Here is a 27,288-nt window from a genome sequence, read left to right on the forward strand (position 1 = left end):
TATCACTCAGAACAATGCTCTATCAAAGGAGAAAGTGCTAGAATTTGTTTGTACTACCCAGAGATTTCTCTGTCAATAGTGGCAATTGAAAGCTTTAGGGACCTTGGTGTTAATATAGTAGAAAATACAATGCTTTGTACCCAGCGGGCTACTTCTTCCACAGCCCTTCAGAAACATCTACAGCAGCTGTCAACTTAGAAGCTGAAGGCAGACCCTTACTTAGTTCAACGTATCCTTCCGGCTGAATGTTCCTCAGTGTTCCCAGCCTATCCACTCTTCTAACAGCGCTGGCCTCAATCCTCCTCTAGTAAGATCCTAAGAAGCCATGGCCCACAGGTCCCCTGGCCCAGTGACTCTTCCGAAAGCAAAGCTTTAACTCCAGCCTTTCTCCCCCAGTCCCTAATGGAGGCCCAGCTCCCCAGCTGCCCCATGCCCACATTCCTTTCTTATGCATCAAAGTTCCTTTCAGATTCTGGTGTTGAGCAAGTCAAATGCTTTCCAGATTTGCCTAGATCTGAAGTCATGTTCGCAGCAAAACAGCAGGTGACACTACCAGCCCACCTGCTGTTGTGACCGACAGAAGGGGGTGTCCAAAAACCCTATCCACCCATGCCATGCCATCTCTGTCTCAAGACACCACACATAGCTCCTCTACCCCCCTAACCCACCACCACCCTCACACTTTCCATCATCACTCCAACCGGAAGGCAAGGAAGAAAGGGCAATAATCTGCCAGAAATGACAGAATCAAGGACCCAGAAGGCACACCCAGCTGACTGATGCAGAGCTGTTTTCTTTCCAGTCTTCAGCAGAGAATGGCAGGGGAGATCTCCAAATCCCACCCCTATCAATCAGCCCATTTACCCTATGGCCTATCTTTTAGTTGCAGGAAGGGCCAACATGCTAGTCACAGTTACCGTGCTGCTGCTGATACTCGCAGTCAAGTCCCCATCCTCTGCCATACCCTCAACACAGGGAGCCAAGGCCCCAGCTAGCTAGCTGCCAGAAAGGATTCCCAATAAAAGCAGGCTGAGCCCTGGCTCCTGTGAAAGTCATGCTTTGTTCTTTCAGGGATCACAGAGCAACATCTAGTGGCCCTCCTGGGCAGCACAGGTTATATAATTCAGCAAGCAGCAGAGCAACCAAGCCAAGTGCCCCAGCCTCTGCTCCCAACACCAGCAAGTATCTTTCACACACACACAAGAGCACCCTGGCACCATGAAGGCTGGTGCCAGGAAGGGTCCCTAAACGAGGCAGCCCAGGCCCAAACCAACCTGTGGACTTTCCAGCTCAGCAAGGCCTAGACTCAGTTGGAGGTCTAGGGCAGCACTGTCCAAAAAATGAGAAAAACGCAAGCCGCATGGGTAATATTTGCTAGTAGCCAGTCAAGTAAAAACAGGTAAATACATAAATTTTAATATAATTTACCAATTATGCTCGATATCCAACCCATACTTTTACAGTAAGGTAAGCTAAATTTTTTTTTTCATACTGAGTCGTCAAAGTCAAGTTTCAGTTGACATTCACAGTGCATCCCAGTTCAAACTAACCACATTTCAAGGGCTCAACAGTCATCTGTGGCTGGTGACGACATACTGGACAGCGCGGGTCTAGAGGAAGCCAACAGGCCCACAAAGGGAGCAAAGGAAAAGGGCGCTGCGCAGCTGAGCTCCTCTGGACTGCCCGTGGCTGCAGAAACCTCTCCCCTCTACTTCAACCCTCCATCCCTTTGGAATAATTTTTATGGGAAGTAAAACGTTCTGCAAGTAAAACTACATGCAGAAACGGCACAAGAGAACAGCAGAAATGAACAGACTGAAGCGTAGCTGGTAGCTACAACTCCCTCTTTCCTCCCGGGAGCACCAACACCCTTCAGAAGAACCATTCCCGTCTGAGAGCCAGCATGAAAATCTTTGATTCTGTTCCAGACTGAACAGGCACTTGCATTTCCCCGACTTGAGAAAAGCTCCGTGCCGCACTTACCCACCAAGCACCAGCCTCCTCACGCAGCCGGGGGCGTGGGCTCAGAGGCGCTCAACCCAAACCCTGGGTCCTCCCGGACCACTGGGGAAGAGAGGCCTGACGCCCTTTCCACTTCAGACCTCACAAGCCATCTCTTGCCCCAGCCCTCTACTTTCCTCCAGATGTGTCTCCCATTAAGCAAATGAGATGGAGCTTTGCCAGTGTAGAGGGCTACGCAGGCTCTGGACCTGGTCAGCAGCCCTACAGCACACAAGAAAGGACACTTTTTGAAAAAAAAATTGTTTTTATTGGAACTCATCTGAACATCAGATATACCTGGTGTTGGTTAGCAAGAACCGTTTGTACATTTGATATTGATGGTGCCAAAACCAAAACAGTGACTGGACATGATGGGGAGAGATGCTGAGAACAAAAACCTGATTTTGGAGAGGAAAATAAAAGCCAGTCAGATTCACTGAGGATGCAAAACCTAGTACAACAAAATCCTTTTACAAAATATAAATTTATTACGAAAACCTGGAAGGATACTCTGAGAAAGGGGGGAAAGGTGAAAGGAGGCCAGCAGGAAGGGAGAAGGAAGAGAGAAGACAAAGAGATGAGAGGAAGAAGAAAACAGAGTTGCGCACGACAGAGGTGCAGAAGCTTACCTGCCCAAATGGCACGAAAGCCTTGCTATGTAATCTCATCATAAAACAAAGCATGCTGAAATACAGTGCTCTACCTCCCATCCCTTCCATTTCTAAGAGGTAAATAAAGATGCTCCCTGGGAGGGGGACATGAGGTTGCTCGAAAACCCAACAACGGGGGAGAAGGGGAAAAAAAAACCACCCCACAGTCCCACAGTCTCATTTCCGATGCTCACTGTTTAAAAAAGGAGGAAGTCCATCTGACAGCAGGGGAGGAGGAGAGGGACAGGGAGAGAAGCTGGATTTCAGGCAGCCTGACCCCCCTGGAGGGAGGAAGGAGAAAGAAGAGACAAGTAATGGTCTCCTGGTTGAGAGAGGGGAGAGAGAAGGGAGAGAGAAGAGAGCAGAGGAGAGGGGCAATTAAAACACTGACGTCTAACCTAGTTTACTGTGTTAAAAAGAGCCACATGCACAGCAGGCCCCCTGAGGGCCCACACTGCTCCCGTGTGGCCGTGTGGACACTAGCTCCTGGCCTCGTCCCCATTCCTTCACAGGTCGGAGCGGAGCCGGCAGGTGCTGCTGCTGCTGCGGCTGCGGCGGCGGCGTCGGCAGGACCTTCGGCCAGTCTGCTGGAGCCATTGTTGGGGGGAAGGGCGGATGGACAGGCCGTATGGCAGGGGAAAGAACACCGAAACGTCTCATTTCAAATAAAAAAAGAAAATAGCAGTCTATACACAGTTGTTTGTTTTGGTTCAGTACAAACAGAATAAAAAGTCGTTGCTTTGATGGTCAGGCAAACACCCAATTCTGAAGTGGAGGAGAGGTGACGCCCAGCAGGTGGATCAGGAGCCCCAGTGGTAGGCGGAGCGCCTGGCTTTGCGGCCCTCTCCCAGGAGGCAGAGAGCACAGCTTTAGGTAGTGTAAGCCTTTTTCCTTTTATTTAGAATAACCTTTTTTTTTTTCTTTTTCTTTTTTTTTAAGCAATTTCCCCACTCCCAAGTTGGGCCAGTAAAGATTACATGAAAACTGGCACACCTATCGGCTGGAATACAGATGCACCAAATGAGGATTTAAAAACTTTCCGAGCGAAAAGTAGAACAAAAAGAAAAAAGAATCTCCTAGCATTTTCCCCAAAGGTTTCACTCTCCCGCCACACACACTCTCCAAAGGACCGCTACAGATCCAACTCTGCAAGAGAAGACAGAGCAGTGTCAATCGGGGAAGCGACCAGGCCACCAGAAGGCTTTCAGTCTCCGCAGGCAGAAGGCAGCGCTGCCCGGCCGGGTCCTGGAGCCAGCACTCACCTATGTCAGTTTCTTGGCTTTGTTGTAGAGGGAATCCACTACTTTACTCATGTTCTGAATTGTTTCCAGAGCAGCTTCATAAGTTTTATCTACTGGGGGTTCATCGAAAATAATCAAGACACCCTCCCCCTGGTCCAAGATCCCTGTAGGAAACACAAGGGCAATCCAGGTAAAAGAAGGGATTAGACAGAAAAGCCTGTGGGAAGCAGCCCGCTCCCAAGTCACCTCACTTTGTCCAGAAAGGAGGGGGAAAGAAAACCCATCTCCCTGCTGCACTTATGGGTGTTTATTACGCACTCTCACCACAGAGCTAAGAGGGGCAGGATCCAAGGACCCACCACGTGAAACAAATGGGACATCTTCTTTTGAGATAAGCAAAAGTATGATGCCTCTTCAACCGTTCATCACACCACCAGCCCCTCACCTGTATGGCTGTTACTCACCATGAAATTTCTTGTCAAGAATCATCTGTGATAATTTCCTTTCTACATCGGCCTAAAAGCAAAGCACATGATTAAAGGATCAGCAGCCACTCGTCAGAGATCACAATGACATGAAAGCCTTGTACAAAAGGATTTTAGGAAGAATAAACTGAAAGCAAAACAGCAACAATAGAACTCTGGCTCTGAGCCTATGAACCCCATGCCCCCGGAGAAGCCTGAGAGCTTTCCAACAAGACCCATCAGTGTAAATGCCAGTCTTCCCATCCCTTGCCCCTTCCCTACCCCCAAGACAAGCTCAGGACTCCTTACCTTGGAAAGTTTGATGAGGCTAGATATGTGCTCAATCTAAAAGGAAAGGGAGAAAGAGACCAACACTGAAAGTTTTACTTTGGCCTCATGTACGGGAGAGGAGGGAACTGCTGTATCTCCTACAATCCTGCTGCCTGTCTCTACAGGGCTTAGGTCTCTTGTGCTCCGTCCATCTGCTACCCTGCACACCACAGACAATAAACACACTCCTGTCCCACACACCCAGTACAAAAAGCATTTACCAAATGTACAGCAATTACAAAAGCAAGGGTACTGGGCTCAATACAAGCAGGGACAGTCTCACCAGCCTCTGCCCCACAGCAACCCACTCCTCTTTGTTCTCTGCTAGAAAAAACCGAGATCTTGATGACCTCTTGCTCACCGAGCATACAAAATAGGAAGCAAGTTCCTACTCTGAATGAATATGGAAGGGAGGAGGCAATCGTGAGGATGCCTAACCAGAAACTCCCACCCATCAGGGAAGGGCCATAGTTCCCAGGGAGGTTCTTACCTGTACTCGGGAAAAAGGCTCAATGACTCGGATCAGATTCTGTTCCAGCAAGTTATCATACAACTTGGCCAAGTGTGTGCTGATGATTGGGTCATCCCGGAGCTCTGCCCGGTAATCTGTCAGGGCCTACCAAGAGAGTCAGTTGCAGAGACTGGCACAGATAAGCACTTGACAATCATGCTAGGCCTAGCTTCCTAAGGAGTCTGCCAGCCCTTGTAACTGCATGGCTGATTAAAGTTCTGGGGGATTTGAGATGAAAAAAGTTACGTCAGAAGGCAGAAAAAGGGAAACAAGAAGTAAAAAATGGAGCGATCCTACACTCCATTTCTCTGAAAGCCTCATATTGACAGCTCAGACCATGTTAGCCCCAAGAACAACTCAGCTTGTAAGCCAGATAGTTCTCAAGATGTATTCTACAGAATAGTCTCCATAGAGAAGTAAAAAAAGAGAAAGAGTTCCAAAGTTAATTAATGGGAAATGCTCAATTCCACAACAAGTTCTTAGGGTTTCACAAAGAATAACAGCATAATATAACTCTGCTTTCCAAAGATGCACCTTTCTAATTCTGGTTAGCCCTAGTGTTCCCCAAATATCTGATCACAGACCCTTTTCCCAAAAACTCTAGAAGAAATGTTCCACTAAGCATCTCAAATTTTGGGATAAAATGATCTCGACTGTTTATTCCTGTATGTGATGGATTTACCTTTAATAATAGTCTCAATACCCCAGGCTCATGTCAGCTATGCTAAAAGGTGTTAAGGGAAGCAAGCTGATAATACCAAGAAAGAATTAAATTCGCCAAGAAACCACTCCAGGAAAATGATTAATCTTGGAGATAGTGATTACCACATGGTCTACAGTCTCCATATACACTATGTTTTCCTCCCTGGATCTATATTTATTTTTATTAAGTTGAGCGATGTACTCTAAGATCAAGAGGACAGAAGTTTCAAAAGAATCTATAAGCCTTGCTTCCTTAAGTTTTTCTCCCATTTCAAACCTTCAAAATGCGTAAAAGGCCCAAGAGTCAAAACAAGCCTAGAATATCATCTGAGGAAGTGTCTTTTGCTCTAGATGATATATCAAGACTTCTTTTGTGCAAAGAGACAAAGTAGACATGGTATTTCTGGAACTGAAGGAATTCCAAAGATATGCCACGTGAACAAGCACTAGGTCTGGAGGCAAAAAAACCCTGACACATTAGGTGTGTAACTACAGGCATCCACTTTGTTTGTTTTGTTTTTTTTTTAAAGATTTATTTATTTATTTACACAAGCACTGGGTATAGTCAGAAGCACGGGAGGGTGAAAGAATTCACCAGAGCCAGAGCGGGGAGCAGAGCAGGCAGAAGGACCGAAGTACACTGCTGAGGGGAGCAGCGGGCGGCAAGAGAGGTCTGCGCGCCATGTGGGACCCTCCTCCGGTGGCTGGGGAGCAGCAGGGGATCGAACCGGCGCTACAGAGGCTGCGGGCAGCTTCGCAACCCAGCGCTCAACCGCTGCGCCACCGGGGAGTCCCCAGGCATCCACTTTGAATCCCAGTTCCTTCAATCATAAAATGGAAATAATGGGCTTGTTGTAAAAAATTAAAAGTGAAAAAAGGACAGCAAAGAACTTTAGAAAAAGAAAAGTACTACGTATAAATGAGGTATAACAACTAATTTTATTGTACAAAAGGTGTTTAACTATTTCCTGGTTCTGATATTGTCCTATAATTAACATGCAACCACTAGAGAAAACTGGGTGAAAGGAACATGGGATCACTGCGTTATCTCTGTAATTCCTTGTGAAGCAGTAATTATTTGAAAAATACAGTTTTTTTTTAAAAAGTACTTCAATGTCCCCTACCAACCCAATATACCATGCTTACCTTTTCAAAATCTGCCAATGATCTGTTCTTGCTAGCTTGGGCCACACATTTTAATGCTTCTGTCTAAGAATAAAGAGAAAGTGAAAGTGACCTATTATGCACATCCATAACCCATGAAACAAGTCTCACAGCAGTAAGCTATGTCAACACCACTTCTGGCTGCAAGGAAGACCCTGCCCCACCACTTCTTCACAGTGGTATTCAAAGAATACCATTATTAAAGGTATTCTTTGAATACCTTTATTCTTTGAATACCACTGTGTTCCAACCAATTTCCCTTTGAAATTTAAAATGATTCAACAACATCTGACACTTGAACAACAGGGAGTGTTTAAGGGCATCAAAGCCCTTGCATAGTTAAAATTCAAGTATAAAGTGACTCCCCCCAAACTTATCTACAGTCTTTCCTTAGCATCCAAGGGGGATATTTCAAATTCGAGGAGGTTCAAGTCAGCCCATGGGTTCCATATCCACAGATTCAACCAAGTGACACCTGTGGTATGTTGAATCTGTGAATATGGAACCTATCTCACTGCAAATGCTATAGGTCCAGTTCTGTAAGTCCCTCAAATTACCTGACCAAACACTGACCTTCCACTCTATGATTTTAAAAGTACAGTCATACGTCACTTAACAACAAGAATACTTTCTGAGAGATGCATCTTTAAAATGATTTCATCATTGCACAGGTGTCACCAAGTATAATTACACAAACCTAGATGATATAGTCTACTACACACCTAGGCTATAGGTATGGTCTACTCAGACCATTGTCATATATACGGTCTTGTGTTGGCCAAAACATCATAAAGTGATGCTGGATTATATAGAAAATACAACTTAACAGATTTAAGGGGAAAGGGTGGGGAATGGAGACCTGAAGAACAATGATGTCACCAAACATCATAACAGACAATATGCTGGTCCTTAGAATGAGTAGAGATCAAAAATGCAATCAAGGTATTCCCTACCTGCCTCCCTGCATACCGAAGTGCAAGCTTCCCGCTCACCAAAGCCTGGACATCTTCTGGGCTAGAAAAAAAGGCATACTTGGTGAATTGTTTCAGGATGTTATGTTTCTAAGTATAGGTTTAGGCAAGTTTCTTTTTCTTAGCCTCCCACTAGAAACTGTCCAATAAAATAATCATTTCTCATACCCAAGCCCATATGCTCCATATGCAAAAGAAGCTAGGTTTTCTCCACTCTTTCTCAGCAGTGAGGAGGGCAATTCCAACACTTACAAGAAAGCAACATGAACCAACCAAAAGTAATAGACCCAACAAGTGGAATGTAAGTACAAATGAAATTTAAATGTAATGGTATTTGGGCCTCCCTGGTGGCGCAAGGGGTTAAGCACCACACTATGAAGCAACCCGCAGCCTCTGCAGCACGAGTTCGATCCCCAGCCTGTCAGAGAGAAACCCACATGGAGAAGCAAACCTCTTCTGTCTCGCCCGCTGCTCCCCTCAGCAGTGTATTTCGTCAGTCTGCCTGTTCTGTTCCCCACTCTGTCTCTGCATAAATAAATAAATCCTTAAAAAAATAAATAAATGTAATGGAATTTTTTTAAAGATTTATTTATTTATATAAGAACCAGGGTACAGGCCAGATCTGTGGGAGGGTGAGAGGATTCACAAGAGACAGAGTGGGCAACAGAACAGGCAGAATGATGAAATACACTGCTGAGGGGAGCAGCGGGCGAGACAAGAGAGGTCTGCGCGCCATGTGGGACCCTCGTCGGCTGGCCAGGATCGAACCAGCACTGCAGAGGCTGCGGACAGCTTCACAGTGCTGCGCTCAACCGCCTGCACCACCAAGGGAGGCCTATGTAATGGAATTTATTAAAACAAATCCTGAGGCCCCACTGGTGGCACAGGCGGTTGAGTGCCACACTGTGAAGCTGTCCACAGCCTCTGTAGTGTGGGTTCGATCCAGCCAGCTGGCGAGAATCCCACAAGGCGCGGCAGATCTCTCCTGTTGCGCCTGCTGCTCCCCTCAGCAATGTATTTCATCAATCTGCCTGTTCTGTTCCCCGCTCTGTCTCTGGTGAATCCTCTCACCCTCTAGGGAATCTGGCCTGTACCCTGGTTCTTGTATAAATAAATATTAAAAAAAAAAATCCTATGTAATCCAAGTCCAAAAGTAATCTCTTTTGTTCCCAAACAATGTGAATAATCTTGTGGAATTCTTTATAAAAAGATTGTCATACAGGGTTGTCTTTTTTTTTGGAGGGGGGGTGAAGAACAGGGGTGTAGGTCAGAGGAGCAGAGGGTAAGAGGATTCACTAGAGACAGAGTGGGGAGCAGAACAGGAAGATTTACTGAAATATACTGCTAAGGGGAGCAGCGGGCAAGACAGGAGAGGCCTGCTGCACCATATGTAGGTTAGCTCCCTGGCCAGGGATCAAACTCAGGCCATAGTGGTGATAGCCCTGACTTAAACCCTGGGCCACCAGGGAGGCCCTGCTGTTGTCCTCTTTTTCAAACTCTCCCTAAACTCTTCCTTTAGTCACACCTCCTTCTTGGATGCCATAAGGCAACAGCTAGTATCTAAGTTATTTCCTGGACCTCTTTCCTATCTGAACACTCAGATAGGACTCAGTCACTATCTGAACACTCCAACAGGGGCTGGGAAGGAGGCTTCTCAAATCTATCCCCCTGGTTTTGAAAGACTATCAAAGTACTCCGGAACACCTTGACCCTCCCACTTTACCTCAACCACTCCAAGAGGCAGTAGCTGCTGCTTCTATAACTGGCCCAACTCTCCACCCATCTCTTTCATGGCAGAAAGACTTAGCTGAAAGACTTGCGTTCTCATATCCCAAAGTTAATGAGCACCTACGTGTTGAGCATAATTTTGCACAGTAACATGTACTTCAGAGATGTAATGGCCTTGGGGCTATCGATGGAGTCATAACCCTCAAATGCCTCATAGAAATATGAGTATGCAGTTTTCCAATCCTTCTCCTCTGCTGCATGGATAATACCTGGGAATTAAAAAGAAGGGCGTAAGAACCATACAAAGTAATAGATCCATAAAAGATCAGAGCTGAAAAGAGCCTCAGAAATATATTCCAACCCCATCTACTGATTGATGAAGTCAGGAAAGGTAAAGGACCTGCCTAAAGTCACCGCCAGCTAGTGGCAGAACTGGGATTAAAACCCAAGGTGTTAGGCCTCCCAGTTCAATGTCTTTTTGCCATACTGAGAGTACAAATCCCAAAGGAGTTTGAGACCAAACTCAAAAAGGATCCTAAAAATCACACGCTGGAACATCTTTCCCCATGATTCTCTTCACCAATGCGGTACAGCTGTCTTCTGGAGTCACCAGAAAAGGCCATGTTTGCCTTTCAAAACCTCACTTCCACAGGTCAGGAAATTCACCCATACATTGCTGACTGCCAGAAAAACCTGTTTTAATAACATCAACCATTTCTTGGTATAAGCAGCTTCAATGGGAGAAAAAAAATTAGCCTCTTATACTATCATTTCAATATTTGTCATTTAAGGAAGTACTTATGACTAGAAACAATCTGTATATAAATTTCACATAATGCCAGGTTCATACACTTAGTTGTACAAAGTTCAGCACTATTTCCCTGCAATGATATATACTTAAAGTTCATCTAACCAATTTGCTACTGCTTGGAAGTTGGGTTGTTTGCTCCTAGTAAGCTTAACTTTGAAACTTATATTACTTTCAACCTATGCTACCACCTGGGATAACATGAAAATTCTTTCCAGCTTGAAAGGCACCTAAGCCCTAAGACTCTATATATCAATTCTAACTCTTGCCTCATCCCCTTAGGAGTTTATAGACCTCAGTCCCACCCAATTGTTTACCACCATATTTCCCAGCATTTTCACATCAAGATACATATAGAAGTATTCCACATGCCTTTAATAAAATATGAAAATGCTTATGTGACCTCAAGAGACCTATTTTCAGTCTTTAACACACCAGTACTTGTGTGGCTGGCATACCAACTGGGAACTTCTGATTTAATAATCTCTTACTGAGCCATTTGAACCTTACTCCAGTATTCTTACCCATAAAGTCTACCACTTTGAGACTAAAAGAATCAAAGCCATCCACCACTGTTCTTAACTACTGAATCTGGAGAAAACCTGGACTTCTCTGCAGTCAAGGAGAGCTTCCTCAAGAATACACAACAAACTATTAATACTGCTAAATTAGATGAGACAACATCCCAGTTTTCCATACCTGCTTTAAAGAAGAAAAAGTAAGATAAAATAAGGTCCAAGAACAAGTACACTGCTTCCCCAAACACATTAGCAACTGAAGCCACACTAGTACTATGAGCATTACTGTTGGCATAATGAAGTCTGTTACTGAAAAAGTGAAAAACATCAGATCATCACTCATTAACATACTAATGAGTGCCTACCATGAGCCAAGCACTAATACAGCTACGCTGAAGAAGGAAGAATAAAAAGTAATATAAAGAGGGTTTATACAGACATTGAGCAGATCTAGATGGATGCACAGAAAGTTTGCCAAGGTGAGAAGATGAAAAGTGGTAATTTCAGAGCAAGGAAGACAACATACACAAGCAAAAAATAGCACAGAACACCCAGAGAACATGAATTCATTTGGTGACTAAGACTGAAAACCAGAGATTAGGATGAAAAAGGATATCTTCCTTTTAATGAATGTCATCTTAAAGTAAAATGTAGCCTGGAGATAATGGGAAAAACACTGAAGGATTTTAAACAAAAGAGTTACAGTAAGAGAGTTACTGACTTCTTTCAAGGAGAAGACAGAGACACCAAAGTTAAGGATACTTTTTCTTTTTACGAAGAACCAGAGTGCAGGCCAGAGGTGTGAAGGGTGAGAGTATTCACCAGAGAGAGAGTGGGGAGCAGAACAGGTGGATTTACTGAAATACACTGCTAAGGGGAACAGCAGGCGAGAGAGAAGAGGTCTGCACCATATGTGAGCTAGCTCCTTGGCTGGGGATCGAACTCAAGCCATAGTGGGGACAGCACTAAGATTTAACCCCTACATCACCAGGGAGACCCACTTTTTCATTTTTTCCTTTTAAAGACACTTCATGAAAAGAAGACTTAAAAGTGAAATGGCTGTACTTTTTCAGATGGTGCAGTTCAGGCACCAAGGAAAAGCCAATTGTGGAAGAAAAACTATAGACTCAGAGTGGGACAAAAGGAAAAGGGAGACGAATCACTCCTGAAAAGGCATAAAAATGGGCAGTGATATAACTCCTGCACAGGGAAGTGAAGGGGTTCACATAAAAATGGCCTCTTATAACCTCTAGGAAATAAGTTTATCTCTTGACCATGAAGGAAGGACACAAAGAAAGAGTAATGGATTAAAGAAAGTGTATCTATACTGGTCAAAGACAAGTCCTATGATGACAGCCTTCCATTCATCCCAGTTAATCTTTATCACAATCCTATGGAGAGCTGCAATTATGATTTTTCAGATGAGCTAAAAATAAATTAAGTAACATTCCAAAGTCACAGGCCAGAAACCAGCAGAACCAAAATTTCATCCTAGGAAAGTGATTCTAGAGCTTCTGCTCTTAACATCCAAACTATAAAGCATGCTGTCTGACCCTCAAAATACCCAGGTGGCATGTGGGGAAGGCATTATCCTTCTTTTACAGACATGAAAATAATATTGCTGTTAACACCAAGACATAAATTAGTCTTCTGCCTCCAATTCCAGTGCTCCTTCAATAATGGTATCATGAAATGAAAAGTAATAAAAGTAGCTGATCACAATACTGGTATTCTACTGCCAATCCACGTCCCCCTTGTCCTAACATTCACACACTCTATCAGAAAACTATACATTACACTTGGCTAAAACTGAGCAGGCAGGGAGGTCTTTCCTCAGTCCTGATCTGAAGTCCTTGGGGAAAAGCCTTCTGGAAACTTTACAAAGGTCTCCAAGTGACAACAAACTTGGGAAACAAAGAAAGTATAACAAAGGTTGGTCCAATCCTGGAGAGAAGTGCTTATCATCCTAACAAGTAACCAAGATGGAAGTGAAGGTTGCTTTTTGAAACCTCAGTGTTCCTAGGGTCTCAGCTCTAACAATCAGGTTGCCTGGTCAACCACAGATAAGCAAGTTCTTAATATATTTCAGGTAGTTAATTGAGGGAGAGAACAGTTTAGGAGGGAGCCTTCTAACTGGTTTCTCTGAAGAAATTTGGGCTGAAACAGTCAATTTTATTTTCCAGCCCCATGCCACCATTCCTTTCACCTATGAGATATGAGGAGCATGAATTGGTAGTGATACCTGACTGCATATCCAAAGTGGCCTGCAATTTAGGGGGGCAGTAGATGGCATTTGCTGTGGTTCGAGCAGAGGTTAAGGCAGCTCGGGCTTTCGGCAGATTGCTCAAAGCATGGTATGTTTTGCTTTCTAAAAGCTGTACTTCCACCAAAAGGGCTTTGTCATCCATTTTTTTCAATTCCCGGAGCAGCTGAGAACCTGGAAGGAAAAAATATATACTCCTTAGTTAGCCATCATTTTAATATGCTAATATTACAACATCTTACATTCATAAGAACTCTTAGGATAAAGAAACCTGCCTAAACCCAAAAGTATATGATCTATTTGCAAAAATTAAGTTTTCTGTTAATATGCTACCTTCCAAAAAAGAAATGTAGAGAGATGTCTTTGAAGCATGCTGCATACTAAGGACAACATTAAAGTTAAGAGTCCTGTAAGAATTACTCCCAAGAGTTGAATTCAGTGAGAATCTCCACCCAGAAAATGCTGAGCCTAGTATTCCAGTTCAGATAGGCACCTGATCTTATATTCTTTTTTTTTTTTTATAGAGGCATGTTTTATTTATTTATTTATTTGTTTGTTTGTTTAGTTTATGCATGCACTGGGTACAGTCAGAAGCGCAGGAGGGTGAGAGAACTCATCAGAGCCAGAGCGGGGAGCAGAGCAGGCAGAAGGACCGAAACACACTGCTGAGGGGAGCAGCGGGCAGCAGGAGAGGTCTGTGCGCCATGTGGGACCCTCCTCTGGTGGCCGGGGAGCAGCCGGGGATCGAACCGGCGCAGCGGAGGCCGCGGGCAGCTTCGCAACCCAGCTCTCAACCACTGGGCCACCAGGGAGGCCCTGATCTTATATTCTTCCTATACAACAATCGCAAGACCAAACTAAGGTTTTGGGGGAAAGGAAAGCATTCTGCATATGCAAATATTCTCCAAATACAACTTCTTCCCCATCTTCAGATGGCAAAATAAACTCCAGACTTGTACCATATACAAAAATTAACTCAAAATTATCCAGAAATCCAAATGTAAGAATTGGACCTATAAAACATGGGTATAAATCCTTGTGATCTTTGAATAGGTAATGATTTCCCAGATATGATACCAAATGCATAAGCAACAGAAGAAAAAACAGTCAAATGGGACTTAGTCAAAACTTAAGTGTACTTCAGGGCCTCCCCGGTGGCGCAGCAGTTGAGCGCTGGGTTGCAAAGCTGCCCGCAGCCTCTGCAGCGCTGGTTCGATCCCTGGCTGATCCCCGGCCACCGGAGGAGGGTCCCACATGGTGCGCAGACCTCTCCTGCCACCCACTGCTCCCCTCTGCAGTGTACTTCGGTCCTTCTGCCTGCTCTGCTCCCTACTCTGGCTCTGGTGAATTCTCTCACCCTCCCGCGCTTGATGGTACCCAGTGCTTGTATAAATAAACAAATCTTTAAAAAAAAAACAAAAAAACTTAAGTATACTTCAAAAGACACTATTAAGAAAATAATAAAAGCCCATAGAATAAGAAAAAATATATTTGCAATCATATAACCAGTAAGGGACTTGTATCCAGGGGGAAAAAAAAACAAAACACAATAAAATCCAAATAACCCAATTAAATAAGAAGCAAAAGAATGGAATAGACATTTCTCCAAATACATACAAATAATCATTAAGTACATAAAAATATGCTCAATATCATTAGTCATTAGGGAAATGGAAATCAAAACCACAAATATCTGTCCACAGCCAAAAAGTGTAAATAATCTAAATGTCCATCAACTGGTGAGTGGATAAAATGTGGTACAGCCATACAATGGAGTATTATTTTACAATAAAAAGGAATGAAGTACTGATATATGCTACGTCTAATAAACCTTGAAAACATGATAAGTGAAAGAAGGTAATCACAAAAGGTTATATATTATATGATTCCATTTATATATGTCCAAAACAAGTAAATTCAGGTAATTTCTGGGGTGGTTAAAATCAGATAGTGGTAATGGTTGCACAACTTAGTGAATATACCAAAATCCCCTGGATTGTGCACTTTAACAGGGTGAATGACCAAACAATATGGTACTGGCATAGATCAATGGAACAGAATGAAAGCCAAGAAATAAACCCACACAGATGTAATTAATATACAACAAAGTAGTCAATAAAACACAACAGAAAAAGGATAGTCATAAATGGTGTTGGGCAAATTGGACAATCACATGCAAAAGAATGAATCTGGGGCCTCCCTGGTGGTGCAGCGGTTGACAGCTGGGCTGCGAAGCTGCCTGCAGCCTCTGCAGCACCAGTTCGATCCCCAGCCACCGGAGAGGGTCCCCTATGGCACGCAGACCTCTCCTGCCATGCCCACTGCTCCCCTCAGCAGTGTACTTCGTTAGTCTGCCTGTTCTGCTCCCCGCTCTGGCTCTGGTGATTTCTCTCACCCTCCTATGCTTCTGACTGTCCCCAGTGCTTGTATAAATAAATAAATCTTTAAAAAAAAAAAAAAGGAATGAATCTGGACCACTATCTTAAACCACACATAAAATTAAAGTCGCGAATGTAATGTAATATCTGAAAACATAACACTCCTAAGAACATAAGTGATTAGCAACTTGGCATTGGTCTTTTTTTTTTTTTTTTTAAAGATTTATTTATTTATTTATACAAGCACTGGGTACAGTCAGAAGCGAGGGAGGGTGAGAGAATTCACCAGAGCCAGAGAGGGGAACAGAACAGGCAAACTGACAAAATACACTGCTGAAGGGAGCAGCGGGCATGGCAGGAGAGGTCTGTCGCACCATGTGGGACCCTTGCCGGCGGCCGGGGATCGAACCGGCACTGCAGAGGCTGCGGACAGCTTCGCAGCCCAGGGCTCAACCGCTGTGCCACCAGGGGAGGCCCTGTTTGTTTGTTTTTTTTAATGGCGCAATTTCATCTTTTTTTTTTAAGATTTATTTATTTATGCATACAAGAACCGGGGTACAGGCCAGATGTGTAGGAGGGTGAGAGGATTCACCAGAGACAGCACGGGGAACAGAACAGGCAGACTGACAAAATACACTGCTGAGGGGAGCAGCAGGCCTGACAGAAGAGGTCTGCCACGCCATGTGGGTTGCTCCACGGCCAGTGGGGATCGAAACAGCACTGCAGAGGCAGCGGACAGCTTCACAGTGCTGCGCTCAACCACCTACGCCACCAGGGAGGCCCTATAATGTTTTTTTTTATATATATATATGTGTATATATATACACAAAACAATTCAGAGATATTTACATCAATTATACCCTTATTTAAACAAAAAGAGTGAAAGGAGGGAATAGACATTATCTCACTAAAACTTTTCTAAAGGTACTATTTGAACTATATGAAATTGCTACTTTTCCAGGATAAAAATCAAATACTGGCAATTTTTTCAACTGACTAGATGATGAAATTAACATTCTTCCATTTTGGGTAAATTAGTCTGGATCTACCCATAGCTTTTTTTTTAAAAGCCAACAGAGTTCAGGGTGTTTAAGATCACATAAAGTTTTTAAATCAGTCAACTCCAGCTTTCATATATATTTGTATCCCTTTAACTGCCTCATCTTAAAATTGACTTTAAATATAATTATGGACAGACATGGTATGACATTCAGTAAAACAATCACATTGGACGCTTCTGTTCTCTAAATTTGACAGATAAACTCTAGTTTCTTAGAACCTCCAAATGCTATTTTTCCATGACAGATTCAGTAAAATGTAAGCCATCTTAAATCATTCTTAGATGTAGGCAAAATATAAATTATTGATATGTAACCAATAAGAGTTCCCACATTCAGAACACAGTCATTTAACTAGTATCTATGCCATATTAGTTTCTACCAACTTACCCAAATGCAATGCTTCCTGGTACCTCTTGGTATCAAAGTACAAAGACACCAGTCTTGCCTAGGAAAGAGAAAAGACATTGATTAATGCAAAGGGGAGGGAGGGAAAGAAAGAAATCACAGGTTGACAGTCACAGAACTGTTACTATTGAATATGTAAGTCCTAATGACAGCATCAAATTCAGTCTAAGAAAGATCTTATCCATGGCATTATCTCCCATTACTACCATGCTGCTGCTTGATTCTCTGAGCCAAGTAACAGGTCTGTCAAAACTTCAATCAGAGCAATTTTGATGAGTAGACTATAATCTCTAACCTCTGAATACCTGGATAACACAAAATTTCTGAAAATACTTTTGATCAAGATGGTATTACTTAGATTTAATCTGTCTTATGCCTAGAAACCTGAAATCAATACTACTAAAGGTACATACCTCCAAAGCTTGGCGTAAGAAAGTTCTTTTTTCTGATTTGGCCCACTCAATGCACTCTAAACACAATTCGACCTACAACAGAGAGAAAAGACACATGCAACATTATGTCCTCACACTCTTCCCACAAACCTTGCTTTGGAGAACAGCTTTAATTCCCTCCTTATATATACACACCAACATTGTTCTTCATCCACAGTATCTCAGTATATAATGGTTACATAATGGAGAGCCAACTTGGCTTTTTATACATAAAGTATTTTTTGCTTACATTTTATTCTTTTGGAAAAGAGCTTTATCTTCAGCACCCCTCTTCTACCTGCCCGAGAAGTACCCAGAACTCCCAACATATGTAGTCCTGGAATATAGATTTTCGAAATGGTTGAATTTTTAAAGCAGAACTTTTCTCCCTGAATAGTTGTAAATAGTAACAGTAATGTGTTAATGTGAATAAAATGGTAATCAAGAGGAGAAACTCTTAGACTAAGTGCAAATGCCTTGTTCTTAGCAGTTGCCAGTAAGACTCAAAAGGGCCATCTGGCTCTTTCCTTTCAGATCCTAAGATGTGTAAGTCATCATCACTCTTCTAGATACACAAATTTAGCCTGTATTAAAGGCAGTAAAAAGAAACTGGAATTAGCCTACCACTTACAAAGGCTTTTAAATTTTATTTAAAGATGCACTGAACTCCCAATTCTATCTGTTACCCAAGTAGTGATGTAACAAGAAAGTAACTGATTTAAAGTAGCACTCTAGTCTAGATGGCCTATGTGCCATTAGGTATCCTTGACATATTTGTACAAGTTACGAACTGCAGCTCTTAGATTACTTCTGCAAGTTTGTAGTAAGATTCCTAATCAGAATCTAAGATAAAAACTGAGCTTTGAAAATAACTAATTGCTACTAAAACAGGTTTTTATGTAAATCCAAAGTTTTCTTAAGAGATGCTGTAAGGAGGAAAAAGTAAAGGAACATAATTCAATTGAAAGATCTACCTTTGAATCCTTAGGACAAAGTTCAGTAAAAAAAAATGCTGACATTACATTTTATTTGGAAGATTCACCAGTGAAGAAGTCACTGAAACCTTTACAAATAGAGCCCTCTAGTGGTTACTTAAACTCCAATTCTAAACTCAACTGACTTCATAAAAGTTCTACAGAAGTTACAATAAAAGCAAGCCAATTACAATTTCAGAGTTTTGAGATATGTTCTGAAAAGCCAAAACTAAAGTAAGATTTCTGTTCATGACACCAATGGGACTGAAAATATTTTGCCAACCATATTCAGCAATAAAAATTAAACAACTTTAGTTCTAAGCATTTGGGGTGATGCGGGGGGAAGGGGGGAATCGCTAAGAAATACCCATTGGTACAATTTTATTTTACCCAGAGAGCTTTTTCAAATATGAATAAATGCAAATAATGAGGAGGAGGAGGAGGAGCAAGAGTGCCTAAGTTCCTATAATGCAGAATAAAGACTGGCCACTCCAACACATATTCCTAGTTAAGAAACACTGAATTCTAATCCAGCATCTCACTTGCCCCCATTCCTTAACATAGCAGTTGTTCCAAGGTCACATATCAGCTGCTGGAACCAACTCAACCCTATGTCCAGTTTTCATTCTACCTCAATTCCTCTTTAGATTCAGGTCAATATAGACATTTCTTCTAGAACAGCGATTTTTTTACACCATGAACGGCATATCTATTGTTAATTACACGGTACATGATTTGTGTTATCTAGTGCTGTCAACATAAAATTTTTAAAGATCACTGCTCTTTCTACTGACACTTTGAGATTTCTTTGTCCTTTGTTAATGCTGACAATGACTTACAAAGGGGACAGGAATATATAAGAGCCAGTGCCCTGAAGGAAGCACTTACTTGAATACAAAAGTTGGATGTGGTCAAAATTACATATTTTAGTCTTAAATCAATAAACTTGGGTTATTTTTGAAAGGACTTTATTAAGTAAATTTCTAGAGGAAAAAATAACTATTCCAAGTCTGAAATTCTCTAGCACAAATCCCCCTTCCCACTGAAATAACTGTTTTAATAATAGGATTTTCAATACTAGACTTTTTAAAATACACCAGTGTGTTCAATAGGGTAGACTACACCAATAGCTGGTTTCCCATAGGCAACTCCCAGAGCCCTGACAGGTAAGGCTAATTCTGGAATTTTAGGTCACCATTTGGCGAAGATCTGGTTCAGTCTTCTTTCACCCCTCCATACCTATAAATTCACTCCTTCTCCTCACCAACCATCCCTCACCCCTATATATATATTCTCACTTCTAGGATCCAAACCTGAGTATTGCAACTGACCTGATCCTAACCTTAATCATACCAGTTTGGAGAATATAGCAAAGCTGACAATTTATCTTGTACATCTATCTGACTTACAGTTAGTCTCCAAATAGAAAAAAGGCGAGGAAAACAGCCTCCTCATACTCAGTACCAAACTCCCCAACATGAAACACCTAACCTTGTTAAGAGTTCTAAAACCTGGGCCTCCTGGGTGGTGCAGCGGTTAAGCGTTGGGTTGCGAAGCTGCCCGCAGCCTCTGCAGCGCCGGTTTGATCCCCAGTCGCCTGGGAGGGTCCCACATGGCACGCAGACCTCTCCTGCCGCCCGCTGCTCCCCTCAGCAGTGTACTTCATCAGTCTGCCTGCTCTGCTCTCCCCTCCGGCTCTGGTGAATTCTCTCACCCTCCCGCGCTTCTGACTGTACCCAGTGCTTGTATAAATAAATAAATCTGTTTTTTTTTTATTTTTTTTAGATTTATTTATTTATTTATACAAGCACTGGGTACAGTCAGAAGCGTGGGAGGGTGAGAGAATTCACCAGAGCCAGAGCGGGGAGCAGAGCAGGCAGAAGGACCGAAGTACACTGCTGAGGGGAGCAGCAGGCGGCAGGAGAGGTCTGCGCGCCACGTGGGACCCTCCTCCGGTGGCCGGGGAGCAGTTGGGGATTGAACCGGCGCTGCAGAGGCTGGGGGCAGCTTTGCAACCCAGCGCTCAACTGCTGCGCCACCAGGGAGGCCCTAAATAAATAAATCTTTAAAAAAAAAAAAAAGTTCTAAAACCTGGGCCTCCCTGGTGATGCAAGGGGTTAAGATGCAACCTATGAAGCTGTCCACAGCCATTGCAGCAGGGAGCTACCCACATGGCGCAGCACAGCTCTCCTGACTCGCCCGCTGCTCCCCACTCTGTCTGTGTTGAATCCTCCCTTCCCCCATCCCTCTGGCCTTTACCCCAGTTCTTGTATGCATAAATAAATAAATATCTTTAAAAAAAAAAAAAAGACTTCTGGGACTCCCTTGATGGCGCAGGCGATTGAGTGCCACGCTATGAAGCTATCCACAGCCTCTGCAGCGCTGGTTCAATCCCGGCGGGCCAGCAAGGGTCCCACATTGCACGGCAGACCTCTCTTGTCGTGCCCACTGCTCCCCTCAGCAGTGTATTTCATCAGTCTGCCTGTTCTGTTCCCTGCTCTGTCTCTGGTGAATCCTCTCACCCTCCAGCGCATCTGGCCTGTACCCCGGTTCTTGTATAAATAATAAAATAAATAAATCTTTTTTTTTTTTTTTTTAATTTATTTATTTATTTATTTATACAAGCACTGGGTACAGTCAGAAGCGCGGGAGGGTGAGAGAATTCACCAGAGCCAGAGCGGGGAGCAGAGCAGGCAGAAGGACCGAAGGACACTGCTGAGGGGAGCAGCGGGCGGCAGGAGGGGTCTGCGCGCCATGCGGGACCCTCCTCCGGTGGCCGGGGAGCAGCCGGGGATCGAACCGGCGCTGCAGAGGCCGCGGGCAGCTTCACAACCCAGCGCTCCACCGCTGCGCCACCGGGGAGGCCCTAAAATAAATAAATCTTAAAAAAAAAAAAGAGTTCTAAAACTTAACAAATAATGTTCTTATTTTACCTCAAGCTATACTATCACAGTGATCTACCTATGACCTACTCCTCTAACCTTTCTTATAACTCAATCATTTTAAAAGAACTTAAGACTTTACCAAGATGATGACTCTATCTAGTTTTCCCTAGTCAGAGACTTGAGTCACCAGAAAGGACAAATGTAGTACTATAACTCCATGCTTATATCTCAGTTCAACAAAGTTACATCTTAATTCAACAATGCATCTCCTGAGCATTTACTATAGGGAATCTATATATCCCTTCAACAAATATTAGTTACGTAGCTCCTCTGAGTCAAACTAAATGTAAATGTAGAGTATATAGCAGGGAGCAGGAAAAAACAGCGATCCTATTGGAATTTACATTCTAAAGAGGAAACATGTTAAATAAGTAAAATAAATATGAAGAAAAGGAAAGCAGAGGTAGGATGATCAAGAAAGGTCTGAGGAAATGACATGTAAACAAAACTAGAAATGATATGAGAAAGAGTCATATTAAGATCAGGCTTGAGAACTGTCAAGATATATAAAAATGACCCAAAGCCAGAACAGCTTAACGTTATAACAAGATGGTCATTACTACAGCTGTAAATAAACTACAAGGAAGAACAGAATAGTGGTGAGGTCAGAAAAAGCCATGGTTAAGGAACAGTCATGTACTGAATGAGAGAAAGGCACTGTGGTTTTACAGGGTATACAGTTTTTCACCTGAACGAGATGTAACATTACAGTAAAAAGAATTAAAGCAAATGTACAAGTAACTATCATACAAAGCAGAATAATCAGAAATATATATAACAGAGATCAATGTCACATTAGAGTTTAACAAGGAAAACTTCAGAGGCGGAACTTGAAATGTGACTACCAAAGGGGAAGGGATAACATGAAGAGCATAGAGGATCGACAGCAAACAGCAGGCATCTAACATAGCTGACATGTTGGGTATACTTCGAAGAATACCAGGACATCAGGCTGCTATGGTAGGTTGTTTATCAAAAACCATGAAGTGAGGCCTCCCTGGTGGCGCAGGGGTCAAAGTCAGTGCTCTCAAACTGTCTTACGGGCAATGGACAGTCACTGAAAATGCAAGGTGGGGACTAACGCAGAGGATTAAAATGTTCAGGGGGTACTGGGTAGGGTTATCTCTCACACTGGTGGTATTCAATGTGGTATAAGTCTTTTATAGCAGTCAAAGAACTAATTAGGAATCAAACAAGAGGGTGGTTGTAAATAGAGAAAGACATACAAAAGTGAAGAAGCAGACAGTGAAGAAAGTTAACAGAACTTAAGGGGCCTCCCCTGGTGGCGCAGCGGTTGAGCACCGGTCTGCGAGGCTGCCCGTAGCCTCTGTAGCAGTGGTTCATTCCCCGGCCACCAGCGAGGGTCCCACCAAAAAAAAAAAAAAAAAAGTTAACGGAACTTGATAAATGACTGGATGTTGAGGTTGGTAATGCTGAATTTGAGGTACAGGTAAGATGATCTGGATAATTCATAACTTGTTCCAAGACCAACCTATAGTCCATAAGCATCACGAAAAGAAGCTATCCTGAATGGATTAGAACTCTGGCTCTTGATAAAAAGATAAATTTACATAGCACTAAAGTGACACTAATGATAAAATGACATCTTTTCTACCACTCTAGGAAAGGTTTGTAGTTGACAAAAATATGCAATGAACAGTGGCAACATACAAACACAGTTAAAGGAGGTCCCTAATAACCAAATACGGAACCATATGATAAAGACCAGTAAATCTCACTAGTCAATTGCAAGACAGAACTAAGATATGGACAAAGTAGAAGATCTGACCATTAAACAGATTCTATCCACCAAGACAGCTCTGTTATGGGACGAGGCAAATTCTAGAGACTTTTATGTTCAAAGGAGCAGTACAGATAATTAATTTTTCTGCCTAAAAAGTTCCAGGTAACATTATTAATCTGTTTCAAACTAACATTTATTGGTTAGCCAGTTCTAGTGTATTCTATTTCAAACAAAACAGTGGTGCTACTTTTTCATAAGAATAAGGTATAGGGCCTCCCCTGGTGGTGCAGCGGTTGAGTGCTGGGCTGCGAAGCTGCCCACAGCCTCTGCAGCGCCAGTTCAATCCCCGGCTGCTCCCTGGCCAGCAGAGGAGGGTCCCACATGGCACGCAGACCTCTCCTGCCGCCCGCTGCTCCCCTCAACAGTGTACTTCAGTCCTTCTGCCTGCTCTGCTCCCCACTCTGGCTCTGGTGAATTCTCTCACCCTCTCGCGCTTCTGACTATATACCCAGTGCTTGTATAAATAAATAAAATTAAATTAAAAAAAAAAGAATAAGGTATAATAAAAAAAATTAGGGCTAGATAAGATTAAAACCCATAAAAATCCACTTTTTCTTTTAAATTAGTCACAAAAATAATTACATTGCTGCAGTTCTAAAGACAACCCTCTAAGTATTATCCATGTTTGATCTACTATCAAGAAACAAAATCCTGTCAAAACATGGAGATTTTTCTACAAATGAATTATATAACAAATGAAGTTGGTTTACGGCTTTTAACCTAGGCTTTAAAGAACCACTAAGGCAAGAAACCAGATTTTACAAGACATGATTTCAAGGATCCATATGTCCCTAGGTTTCTGAAGTTTCTCATTATTTACCCAATATGCTACCATGCTCTTTCTTACCTTTTTTTAAAAAAATATTTATTTATGCATACAAGAGCTGGGGTACAGGCCAGAGATCTGGGGGGGTGAGAGGATTCACCAGAGACAGAATGGGGAACAGAACAGGCAGACTGACTGAAACACACTGCTGACAGGAGCAGCGGGCTAGACAGGAGAGGTCTGCTTCACCATGTGGGTTGCTCCCTGGCTGGTCAGGGATTGAACTCGTGCTGCAGAGGCTGCGGACTGCTTCATAGTGTGGTGCTTAACCCCTTGGGCCACCAGGGAGGCCTTCTTACCTCTTTTTTATACATTGCAATGGCCTAAACAATTAGACATAGAGCTATCAGTAATTCCAACCCCTGCCCTGATACTATCTGGTATTTTATATACTTATTATCTGCCTCCCTCATTAAAATATAATCCTCATGAGAGCAGTGACTGAGTGTTTTTCCAACCAGTATCTATACTGGTGCCTAACACACAAAAGACACTCAATGAGTACTGATCAATACAGGAAAGACAACAACTATAGTCTTCCTACAGGTGCAAACAACCACAATAAACTCTGCTTAAACCTGCCAGTTTTACAGAATATTGATTCTATAAGCTGATATGCTATCATCTGGCATGTGTCTCCTCTTGAATTGCAGAAAAATGTAACTAGTTCTGAAAAGGTTGGAAAGGTTCAGTGATTCCAAAGAGGCACTCCTTAATACAGTTCAGGATCTGGTCTGCATGAGACACAAATGGTTGTTCACCCCTCAATAAAGGCATACACACGGTACCAAAAACTGCTAAGAAAAGATGCCATAAAACTTAATTAGTGCTCACAAGGAGTTCTGTGACACACAGTGAAAGTACCACACACATAGAAAACATTACAAAGGTGTGGTAATACAATACTTCAAAGACAAGAATCAGTTTGTGACCCTGATGTAATGAGGATTCCAGGGACCACTGACAATCTCTACTTACAAAGCAAAGCCTGGAACAGACCCAAAGTATCAAATGCCCTGTAACAAAGAGAAACTGACATGATAAGTCCTGAGCTGTCTTTCCAGGTGTCCCTTCCACATTAGTACTGAAGTGTAGACAAGCATTTCTTTCACTGAAACAGACTTTTTCCATATTATCTACCTTTTGTCATTAAAGTAGCTTACCTCCTGCCCTGTTGCTGCTTCCATATCAAGAAACAGATCGAGAAGAGATCGGACCAAACGAGCTGCTTTAGCCTTGCTGATGGAATTTAAGAAGGGTCGCACATATTTCAGGAGTCCTCCAAGCTCTGTTTAAAAGGCAATTCAGAAAGGAGAAAGTAAACATGAATACTAGAGACAAAATACCCTTTAAAAAATTACCCAAGATCATAAAACCAGTACTTATGTCACTGGAATTAGCCTAAATGAAACAGTAGAATTTAAATTATTACTAGCAGGCAATGGAGTAGCTCAAAGAAATTAACAATATATATCAATTTATATTTTATTCCCTACCAGTCACTGGATTCCTATAAGGGACCCTGGAAAAAGCTCATCTCTCTCTGGTTTATGTATCCATCATAATAAGATAAATAGATAAGTATTCTTACTCTCAGAGAACAGTTTCCTAGAACATGAACTATATTGTGCCTCTGTCTACTTTGGACAAAATTACATCCCTGTAAGCAATAAATTTGAACAGACTATAGGAATTAAAAATCTTGTTTTAATTTCCAAGTCTGCTTTAGCAATTACCCTTAAAAAATTCTAGGTTCCTGGGCCTCCCTGGTGGTACAAGGGGTAAGCACCACACTATGAAACAATCCGCAGCCTCTGCAGTACAAGTTCGGTCAGGGAGCAACTCCCGACTGGCCAGGGAGCAACCCACATGGCGCAGCAGACCTCTCCTGTGTCGCCCGCTGCTCCCCTCAGCAGTGTGTTTCAGTCAGTCTTCCTGTTCTGTTCCCCACTCTGTCTCTGGTGAATCCTCTCACCCCCCTCCCACGTGCCTCTGGCCTATACCCCAGCTCTTGTAGGCATAAATAAATAAATCTTAAAAGAAAAAAAATTCTAGGTTCCCTTTTTCCTTCCTTCCTGAAGTATTCCTTAGTTTAGCCTTTCAGCATTATCACTTCCCTCAATCTCTGAATAAATGTTTCCCATTAAAGCTAACGTGCTTTCGGGCCTCCCCGGTGGCGCAGCGGTTGAGAGCTGGGTTGCGAAGCTGCCCGCAGCCTCTGCGGCGCCGGTTCGATCCCCGGCTGCTCCCCGGCCACCGGAGGAGGGTCCCACATGGCGGGCAGACCTCTCCTGCCGCCCGCTGCTCCCCTCAGCAGTGTACTTCGGTCCTTCTGCCTGCTCTGCTCCCCGCTCTGGCTCTGGTGAATTCTCTCACCCTCCCGCGCTTCTGACTGTACCCAGTGCATGTATAAACAAAACAAACAAACAAACAAATAAATAAATAAATAAACAAACATGCCTCTATTAAAAAAAAAAAAAAAATTTCTAAAGCTAACGTGCTTTCCCCACGAGGGTTTTTTGCCCCTGTAGAATACGGTGGTACTGTAACACTAAGCAATTGTCTTTAGAAATAAGAGTAAAAATTAGAGAATGTTCCAGCTAAACAATTAGAAAGTATTTTTGCAATGTAGGTTAAAATGACTTTAGTGCCAGTACCTCTTTAATATGCTACAACTGTAGAGCTGAGAACTCTAATTTGGGGCAAGCAAACCTCACCCTCCTGAGAATGCTAATTCCAGGTCCCAATATCCTCAGCTGCCTTAATAGTCACAGAATGCATGGGACTGTGTCAGGTGTGAAAGGATAGGAAAAGAACTCTATTCCCTGCACTCTTTAGTAGTGACCTTTGATTCCAACTGTCTAAAATTTTTTTTCCCATTCTGTTACCCATCTACCCCTACAGACTATATTCACTCCTGCTTTCATGCCTCACTCATGCTATATACATTCCTATCTAGAATTTCTTTCCATATTCTCAATCTATATGAACTTAGGCATTCTTTTAGCTCTTGCTAAAGTCCTACTGAATCTTCTATGCCAAATTCAGGCTACACAGATTTCTCCCCCTCAAATTTCTTTTGCCTTTATGTAAATTTCAATCGTATTATGTAA

The 27,288-nt window shown here is 42.8% G+C and overlaps 1 protein-coding gene across 1 annotated transcript in view; it reads right to left on the reverse strand.

Annotated features, from left to right (window-relative positions):
- Window positions 1–3,525: 3,525 nt before the first annotated feature.
- Window positions 3,526–27,288, reverse strand: part of PSMD11 (proteasome 26S subunit, non-ATPase 11) — a 30,795-nt gene continuing 7,032 nt past the window's right edge. Inside the window, exons 3-14 of the mRNA XM_037492014.2 lie at window positions 25,339–25,463; window positions 17,609–17,680; window positions 17,178–17,235; window positions 13,331–13,525; window positions 9,887–10,031; window positions 8,017–8,077; window positions 7,046–7,108; window positions 5,177–5,302; window positions 4,666–4,701; window positions 4,357–4,408; window positions 3,914–4,056; window positions 3,526–3,797 (exon numbers count right to left, since the gene is read on the reverse strand). Of these exons, the coding sequence (XP_037347911.1) occupies window positions 3,914–4,056; window positions 4,357–4,408; window positions 4,666–4,701; window positions 5,177–5,302; window positions 7,046–7,108; window positions 8,017–8,077; window positions 9,887–10,031; window positions 13,331–13,525; window positions 17,178–17,235; window positions 17,609–17,680; window positions 25,339–25,463 (1,076 nt within the window). The 3' untranslated portion in view covers window positions 3,526–3,797. The remainder of the gene's footprint in view (window positions 3,798–3,913; window positions 4,057–4,356; window positions 4,409–4,665; window positions 4,702–5,176; window positions 5,303–7,045; window positions 7,109–8,016; window positions 8,078–9,886; window positions 10,032–13,330; window positions 13,526–17,177; window positions 17,236–17,608; window positions 17,681–25,338; window positions 25,464–27,288) is intronic.

Source organism: Talpa occidentalis, unplaced genomic scaffold (genome assembly GCF_014898055.3).
Source record: "Talpa occidentalis isolate TD23 unplaced genomic scaffold, MPIMG_talOcc4v2.1 talOcc4.7, whole genome shotgun sequence".
Taxonomy (NCBI): domain Eukaryota; kingdom Metazoa; phylum Chordata; class Mammalia; order Eulipotyphla; family Talpidae; genus Talpa; species Talpa occidentalis.